The following is a 9,280-nucleotide window of genomic DNA, read 5'->3' as shown; positions in this document are numbered from 1 at the left end:
TAAAAGCCCTAGTAGCTTGTGCATTGCTGATGTGGTCAGATGTTTGTATAACTGTTCAAAGGGCTGTAAAAGAAACATTTGAAATCTAAATCGTTTTTCTGTGGGGTACAGCACTGTTCCAGAACAATCTACGCCGTTTCATCCCTTGCCTGTTTTAACTTATCAGTTGGTGGTGCTTTGTAAAAACGTATATTGTTCTTGATATTACTTTCTTTGTTACTTCTCCTGCATTGGCCAGAGACTGCAGTTCTGTGCGGGGGTGTCATTTCCTGTATACCAACGTGACGCTTTGTATTTTTTCCTTCTTGTTTTTTGGACTCAGTGAAAGTGTGATGTTTACATGTACAGATTTTTCAAGACTTTTACTTTTCGTCCGTGTTACTTTCTCACCCTACCCCGCCCGTTTATATTTACTCAGACATGTCTTTAGTGCATTGCATCAAATGCAGACAGGTGTGACTGCTTTGAATGGTGGTCAGGGTCAGATGACATTCACATGGCCAAAGTGAGGATAGACTAAGACAACCAGGATGGGGTTGATATCTGATGATGGCTGATAGCCCTATAGGGATTCTGGAGTGAGAGGGAGTGTCACGCCAGTTCAAAGTGCACCATGAATAGCCTACCTCTGTCTGAGATTTATCAGCAGCATAATGATACACGGATCCCCCACTGAAGGATTGCAGATAACCTACCAGTTTCCCCCTGCTGAATAGCCCTCTTTAACATGCTGATAGCAGCTCATAGCACCTGGTGCGCAATTGATTCATGAGCATTTAACTCAATTACTGAGAAACACAAAACATTGAATAATAAAACATGTGTGCAGTAGTTGGAACATAGTGGCAGGCAATCATTTTACGATGATTCTATTGTGACCACATTCCCTGGTTGTTATAAGGAACACTTTGACCTTTCGTAACAGCTCCTCGGTGATGTGATGTAAAAGCCATTCCCCCTCTCCTGGTCCTCAAGGGGGAACACAGGAACCTCAGGAAACGCTGAATCTCTGAGTTTATTTTTTATCCATTATGATCTTTGCTGATGACAGCAGAGACTCTCTACCTATTACCATGACATTTATATGAAACGTGTATCATTGTTTTGTACATTAATCATTGTGATCTAAAAGTGGAGCTTTTTCCAGTACCTGTGACTGAATATTTAGATTTTTTTGAAAAGTGTTTATAGGTATAAATATTTATTGATATATGTGAAGCGACTAAAAAGACAAAAGAAAAGGCAGAAAAATTGTCGTTTGTTTCATGCAAAGCCGCCCAGACAGGATATTCTCTGCCTCTGACATATCACTATTGATGAGGGACTTGTGTTTGTTTTGAAATAGCGCTTTTTTTTCAGTGTAACGTCAACGCTACGGTAAAAAATGTTGGTTACCAACAGCAGCATTGCAAGGCTCTCTTCTGAGATGTCAGTAACTGAATAAAACAGTGTGATGCGCTATCAAACCCGAAACTTGGCTACTTGAATTGCTTTCTTTGATTGGGGGTGGAGAGCAGAGAATGTATGTGAGAGATGGAGTAGCCTTGTGGATAGACGTGCACCACAAGCTCTTCTCTGTTGCCATGGTGCCTCTTCAGTCTCTTTGTGCCAATATATATTCACAGAATGACCAGGATACGGATGCAGTAGTACATAATCATGTTCAATGTCACTATCTGAGCTGCTGCACCTCTTAAATGTGTCTATATCCACAGCGTCCAACACAGTTATAAAGATATGTCCATACTCTGTCACATTTTTACCTTTGCCTTGCCAATCACTTTTTTTAATGAGCGTGTACGCTATACAAAGACTCCTCCCATGTCCTCAAATATGTCTAGAGTGTGCAGTACTCAACCTGTCGTGCTGATGACACAGAGAGAAGAATGCATTTTCAGTTAATCGGGCTCAAGCAGCTAGTAGAATGATGATGTCATAAGATGCAAGCCCATCGAACAACACTTGAGAACGAGGGAACAGAGTAAATGTCTCTTTTCTTAGGGGCTCTTCGGACAGTGTACCGCTATGTAAAAGACTGCAGTGACAGCCTAAGTCCACAAGAGATCAGCAACGAGCCAGAAAGCAGCAGCATGGAGATTGCAAGCAGCCGGCCAGTTAAACTTCAGCAATCAACCAATAACATTCACAGGGGAGCAGCATAGGACCACGGCTAGCTGACAGTAACAGAGCTGACTGCAAAACTGTGGGATTTTCTATGGGTGTTGTTTATGCCCATACTTAGCTGCTAATAGCATGTGTGTTTGAGAGAATGACCTCAATCCTAACATGGAAGATATTGGACAATATCTGTGACTAAGTGAGTATGTGAGTGTAAAGTTATTATAGTGGACTCATTCCAAAGAACTGAGAGTGTTCTGCATCATGTGAAGAAATAATACCAATGCAATTGTCCTTCAATTGCAGTCCATTTCAATCTGACAATCTCCCTTGTGGCCTCTTCGGTTTGAATGCAGGCCTTAGCAATGGCTTCATTAAAGAAGGATTGGTTGCAGGTTTACATGCATCTGGCTGGGAACAAAAGGCAAAAGCTATTTCACAATCTGGGCACATTTATGGAAATCTATAAGCATCCAGTTGGAGGGAGAGCTATGTCCTACCTTGACATGCCAAGAGAGTACCGTGCCAGGAGCACAAGCTGGGTTTCCCTCTCTCATGCTTCACATGCAGCAATTTATCACACCTCTAAAGCTCAGTGAGGTTGCATTATAACTGTACTATAACAGTAACTAACGTATTATTTCAATGTATTATTTGTATTATAACATTATCTTATTCTCCAGAGTTTATGCCTTTGATCTTTCTGCTTCAGTGTTGACCAGAAACGTGTGGCGGTCACCTGAGCGGTACTTTACTGCCAGGAGACTGTTGTTGTTGACACATAACAGTGCTGAGCACTACTGAACACTTCAGGGAACACTGTGTTAACATGGAAGTTCCTATTGGAACATGTGCTATTGGAACTATTGGAACAGCGCACAGTCTGCAAACATGATCCCAGTGTGTACACGTTCTCCCTGCATGCTACTGATCAGAAATAGACTAACACGTTAACCCTGGCCTACTGAACCTGGTGGCTCTGGCCACAAACACTGTGTTCCTCCCCACTCTTAATACTTATACTTGTTTATTATTAAAGGGGGGGGGATATCCTGACCTTGTCTTTAGCCTCAACCCTAAATCTAACCCTAGCTTTATGACCACATCCCAGTTCAACCCTAACCCTCAACTTCATGTTCACATCCAACCATTTGAGAGCATGCTGGATGAGAGATTCTCATGTCTGTAGAGAGTGGAACATTTTTAGTTCCCCAATTTCGTGGTATTCAATTGGTAGTTACAGTCTTGTCGCTGCAACTACCGTATGACTCAGGAGAGGCAAAGGTTGAGAGTAGTGAGTTCTCTGAAACACAACCCAACCGCACCAGAGGAAACACAGTACACCTGGTGATCGTATCAGCATGCACTGCGCCCAGCACACCACAGAAGTCACTAGTGCACGACGGGACAAGGATATCCCTGTCGGCCAAACCTTCCCCTAACCCAGACAGCCACTGGAGTCGCTAGTGAGTGACGGGACAAGGATATGCCTGTCGGCCAAACCTTCCCCTAACCCAGACAGGCACTGGAGTCGCTAGTGAGCGACGGGACAAGGATATCCCTGTCGGCCAAACCTTCCCCTAACCAAGACAACACTGCGACAGAGCCTGGACTCGAACCCAGAATCTCTAGTGGCACAGGTAGCAATGCAATGCAGTGCCTTAGACCACTGCGACACTCAGGAGGCTGACTAACATAGGTATTTTGTCTTGATCTTGTCCACATTCTGATTGTGCCCATATTCTCAGAAATATGTCTACACATGGTGTTAAAATGTGTCTAATTTCTGTCCACTGTGTCAGCATCGTGACCAGATTTCCTCGTCCCTCTTATTTATTTTAAGACACATATTGATGCCACAAGTCAATGGTTCCACCTGTCATTGATTTTTAAAAGGCGGGATAATGATCCAATTATGATTTGAAATGGTTTCACTATCCTGATCCGTTTACACTTGTAAGATATCCAATGGGTCCTGAGGACGTCAGGAAGATATGATCACAAGCAGATCACAATGCGTCTCGTAATAATCTACACCTGTCTGAAAATGTGGGCACAATCAGAATGTGGAAAAGATCAGGACAAAGGATTCATGTTAGAACCAGGTATAAATGAGGCTTATGTCTACAGGTCTCTTTTGTGAAAGACATTGAATCTCAATGACAATAACAATATATAAACAAAGGTTCAATCAAATGCTTAGCTACAGTAACTGGAGTAAACCTTGTTGGCAACTTCAGTCAGTGTAAAACTAGTGAACTATTCACATTTGTCCCATGCTATAATTAACAATCCTGAAAGTGTATTTTATTGTGTCCTTGTTGATATTTTCAGGTGCTGACTCCACCAATGTGTTGAGATCATAGAAAGTCTGTATAATTATACAGTGTACGTTCCCTTTTATGCCCTAAGAGACTGTGAAAAACAATGTGAATGACTCTGCAACACAGAACGTTCCACGGCTGGTTGACCTATATTTCAGAACAGGTGTACTGTATTATATAAGCGTAAGCCATCGTCTTTACCAATTAGCTGTTGCTAATCATATTGCAGCCTAATCAGCTTAATTGCATTAACAGTGGCTGGCAGCATGTTATAAAACAGACACTATACTCATCAGTTTTGTCATGAACAAAACTGACAATGGAGTTTTGGGGATTATCATTACTGTTATCTGGTTACATTGTGTGGACACCAGAACAGGTCATTCTCAAATCTGTCTGTCCCCCATAGCCATGGACACTTTTCAAGTTCAGTATAGTGGCTGAGTTAATATTGACTCCTTATAAAAGTTATAAGTGACACTTTCATCACTAACTTAATAACTACTCAACTTCTACCCTAATCTTGATATGATTGAATTTTAAAGTGTGTAAAATATACACACACATAGTTATGATAAACAGTATCAGTCAAGTTTGGACACCTACTCAAGGGTTTCTTTATTTTACCATTTCTACATTGTAGAATAAGGAAATCAAAACCATGAAATGACAAAGTAATTCTAGATAAATCACTGACAAGTTCACTGGCACAGCACACGTGATCATCCATTCACCTACTCTGCATCTCACAAAGACATGGCAGTTGGAACCAAAAATCTAAAATTTGGACTCAGACCAAAGAACAGATATCCAGTCTCATGTCCATTGATCGTGTTTCTTGGCCCAAGCAAGTTTCTTGGTGTCCTTTAGTGGTTTCTTCACAGCAATTTGACCATGAAGGCCTGATTCACACAGGCTCATCTGAACAGTTTTTGCAACTGCACTTAACTTTCAAAAGTTTTCGGAGAATGAACTGGTGCAGTTTGAGCTCTTCCGGCTTTCCCCCAAGTGGGCTCTCTTCTGTATACCACCCCTACCTTGTCAACAACTGATTGGCTCAAATGCATTGAGGAAAGAAATTCCACAACTTAAAAGGCATGAAGCTGGTTAAGAATGGCAAGAGCATGAAAAGCTGTCAAGTCAAAGTGTGGCCACTTTGAAAAATCTCAAATGTAATTTAACATATTCAACACTTATTTGGTTTAGTCTTTCCATGTGTTATTTCAAAACCCTGGATTTAAAAAACATTTAACTTTTAACTGGGCAAGTTAGTTGAGAACCAATTCTTATTTACAATGACAGCCTACCCAGGGCAAACCTGGGCCAATTGTGCACCGCCCTATGGGACTCCCAATCACAGCCAGATGTGATACAGCCTGGATTAGAATCAAGGACTGTAGTGACACCTCTTGCACTGAGTAAGTGTCCAAACTTGACTGGTACAGTATCTAATATTCAGGGACTTAGTCACTTGAATAGGGAATACAATTAAGACAAAGTATTCATTGCAAGAATTTTGATTTATTCAACAGCAAAAAGCATGATAGAGAAATCGTTTTGTCTTTAATAAAAAAATATAAACACAGTTGGAGGAAAAGCAGCCTCAATCACTAAAAAGTTGTAAAATCTGCTGCCTCAATCTCCAACTAAACTCAAGGTGTGGGGTGTTGGAGAAGAGATGGAATTAGGAGGGTGGTGGGCTCCCTTCTTCCACCTTCCCAGAGATACTGCTTTCACTGAGTTGCCTACTGAGTTGCTTCTTCAACACCATCTCCCTGGCGATACACGCCACCTGCCCGTTGGTCACTGTGTACGTTCCACTCCTGCAATAAGAAATATTGTTTAGCTAAAGAGGTACAGAAAAACAATTAACCGGTTACTTACGGTGAGACATCTTACAAAGGACAAATGAAACTTTTAAACTATGCATGGTTTTAATCCATTTGTGTGACTCTTGGATAAAGGAACTCACTTCTGTTCAGATCCAGTCATGCTGCCAGGCTGGTTCTGTTTGTTTGGGAAGAAGAAAGAAGACCACCAGTGACCAGAGTCCTGTCTCTGCAGACCTGAGGAAGAGAAAACAAGAGGAAACTTTAGAGACAGAGTGCGAAATAATGTTCTTATGAAACACTTGTCAGAGTGCGAGAAACTGGTCTGTACCTGGGGGGTGTGGAATGACTTCGCCAGCGTACTCAGAACTGCCACAGGAGCTGTTGCTAGAAGTGGAGCCTATGCGCCTTCTATAGTAATCATGGGTGGCGATGAGAGAGCCAGTGGACGGAATTGATGCCATTCTCTTTAACTCTGCTCAAAGATGGAAAACCTAGGGAAGAGAGAAGGGGATATTAGGAGTGTGGAGACAGGAACCATGCAAGCAGAGGCAAGTGATACTGGGATGAGCCTAATAATATTGCTATGGATGCTGCTAGATGCATTATGGCACATGTAATGACAACAGCCTCAACATAGGCTTTCGTACAGATTTGTCTTTGTGGAAAGTGTAAGACCCATTTCAAAATCAGCCTGCAACCCATTCACAGCATTTTGCGACACCGCAGAGAACAGGTCTATATTAAACTTCATCCAAAGTGAGTTAGAAACATGCCTGAGTGACAAATTCTGGATTGTCACTCAGTCACAGAAGCCCGCCATTAGCCTATTATAGGCAAACGTGTATTTCCACTTCCCATGCCCCTGACCCCTTGAGCCTCTCTGATATCACTGTTGGCTTAGCCCTCAGTCTGAGGGGTGTGATAGAGACCAACAGCTGTGCAAAGTGATTTCCACACCATGATCTGCAAATAAGTGGGCTGTCTGGGACCGGAGTCTGCAGGTATAATGTTCCAACTTCCAGGCACCTAGCCAGGAAAGTGCACCTAGCCAGGAAAGTGCACAGGGCTAGGTGAGTCACAGGGCTCAGCACTTGGTGAGGCGCTGCAGTACCTCTTTAAAAAAATAATTAAAAAAAGGTACTGACTAAGCCACTCAGAAAGCAGGATATCAGAAAGCAGGACTATACAGGATGCACAACTCTTCTCAAACACTGCAGTGGAATGAAACATGCTAAACATAATAGTTTTACTCCCCAAACAAACTACATTTCCATAAGCAAAAACGAGTGGTTTACTGAGAAGCAACCTGATTACATTTGATGCTAAATCAGTTGTCAGGTCCAGTCAGTCCAGATAGTTACTGGCTAGGGATTGTCAGGGTAATGCATGTCTGTGCAAGATAGGCAGTCACAAAATATCAAGGATAAACCAATCCCCTTTACACAGTGGGGAAAAAAAGACTTACTACCATCAGGCACTATTGGATGTGTGAATGTGCATTGCATTCATGCCAGCATTGCCAATCACACCTCATGTGCAGAAAAATAAGAGACCAACACTGGCAAGTGTATGATGAAACAGACCATTGAGACAAAATGTAGATGCAAAGACACTATACAATATCATTACATTTACATTTACATTTAAGTCATTTAGCAGACGCTCTTATCCAGAGCGACTTACAAATTGGTGCATTCACCTTATGGCATCCAGTGGAACAGTCACTTTACAATAGTGCATCTATATCTTAAAGGGGGGGGGGGGTGAGAAGGATTACTTATCCTATCCTAGGTATTCCTTGAAGAGGTGGGGTTTCAGGTGTCTCCGCAACAATTATTCAACAAATTAGAGAATTCTTTGATGTTCCTCTTTGATGACCAGAATCAGATAGGATACAAAGCCGGTAGAAAGAGAAAAAAGCAATCAAATCAATCTTACCTTTTTATTTGGCGTTGAATGATGTTGAAAAACACTAAAGGCAATACTCGGTGAATTAAGCTAAACGACTTCTCTTGCCCATTTGTAGTATGTTCTCGAATTGAAAACTTCAAATTATTTCTGGTGTGCTCAGTGTAGAATAATGAATAGGGACAAGCAGGTAACTTTATACAGTGGGCGCTGTGACGCATCCTGGACGAGCTGCTCATGGGTGGGGTTAGGGCACGTTTAGGCCTACGTTTCCAAGGAAGCCAACCTGGACTCCGGCATAGACGTAACATAGTAAACGTAAATATATGTTGAAATTAAATTATTACTTTTCTAATTGTGTGTACTAATTTGTGGATATCCATCATCCATTTCGTATGATATGTTACATATTACAATTCTTATGATATGTTACGAATTGCAATGTGTACAATATGTTACGAATTTGCAAAATGTATGACAAGTTATGAGTTGCAGTATGTTGTGGCTAACTTTACCTATATGGATAATGTAAACTAGGATAGAGGTTATGGTTAGGATTAGGGCTAAAGTCAGGGTTCAGGGGCTATTAAGGTTAGGGGTTAAAGGCTAAAGGGTTTAGGTGTAGGGTTAGCTAACATGATAAGTAGTTGTTTTTTTAAGCTAAAAGTTGTAAGAAGTTGCTCATTAGGTAGAATTGTCCTTGATGAGAGTCAAACACAACCTTTGGGTTGTTAGACTTCGCGTTATATGTTACGCACGCCTTCCGTCCATCCCGACCAACCTATGTAATCATACCGAATACATTTTTCGTATGTACGTTTAACATGTTACGTCTAGTCTAGGCTGGGCAAGCACAAAACATGATTTGCAATCAATTGCAATGCTCTTGACAGACACGTCATACAGAATCCGCAGCTGTCTCAAACACGAATAACCGAACTTTAACCCAGTAGCCTACTGATTGATTCACTGTCTTAATTTGGTCTTCCACAGCGTGGAATTTCGCATTTAGGAATGAATCCTAACTGTGAAAGCAGAACATAATGTCAACATGTTATTATCTGACTTTTTCTTTTCAATGTTTATAAGATGATTGGA

The 9,280-nt window shown here is 41.5% G+C and overlaps 1 protein-coding gene across 1 annotated transcript; it reads right to left on the bottom strand.

The window, feature by feature from the left end:
- Nucleotides 1–5,943: 5,943 nt before the first annotated feature.
- LOC124045116 (pancreatic progenitor cell differentiation and proliferation factor) lies at nucleotides 5,944–8,367 on the bottom strand. Its single transcript, XM_046364356.1, has 4 exons — nucleotides 8,213–8,367; nucleotides 6,603–6,765; nucleotides 6,415–6,508; nucleotides 5,944–6,265 (listed from the first exon to the last, which is right to left on the bottom strand). The coding sequence occupies exons 2-4, from the start codon at nucleotides 6,733–6,735 to the stop codon at nucleotides 6,127–6,129; spliced, it is 366 nt and encodes a 121-aa protein (XP_046220312.1). The 5' UTR covers nucleotides 6,736–6,765; nucleotides 8,213–8,367; the 3' UTR covers nucleotides 5,944–6,126.
- Nucleotides 8,368–9,280: the final 913 nt, after the last annotated feature.

This window comes from Oncorhynchus gorbuscha, linkage group LG10, assembly GCF_021184085.1.
Source record: "Oncorhynchus gorbuscha isolate QuinsamMale2020 ecotype Even-year linkage group LG10, OgorEven_v1.0, whole genome shotgun sequence".
Lineage (NCBI taxonomy): Eukaryota > Metazoa > Chordata > Actinopteri > Salmoniformes > Salmonidae > Oncorhynchus > Oncorhynchus gorbuscha.
Note: the sequence above shows the minus strand (reverse complement) of the source record. Positions and strands in the feature narration are given on the sequence as shown.

Excerpts from the sequence above, each read along its gene's own strand:
- LOC124045116 (XM_046364356.1), bottom strand. The coding sequence starts at position 6,735 with ATGGCATCAATTCCGTCCACTGGCTCTCTCATCGCCACCCATGATTAC. Across the intron at positions 6,509-6,602 it reads AGTCATTCCACACCCCCCAG|GTCTGCAGAGACAGGACTCT; the intron begins GTACAGACCAGT and ends TCTCTTCCTCAG. Across the intron at positions 6,266-6,414 it reads ATGACTGGATCTGAACAGAA|GAGTGGAACGTACACAGTGA; the intron begins GTGAGTTCCTTT and ends TTCTTATTGCAG.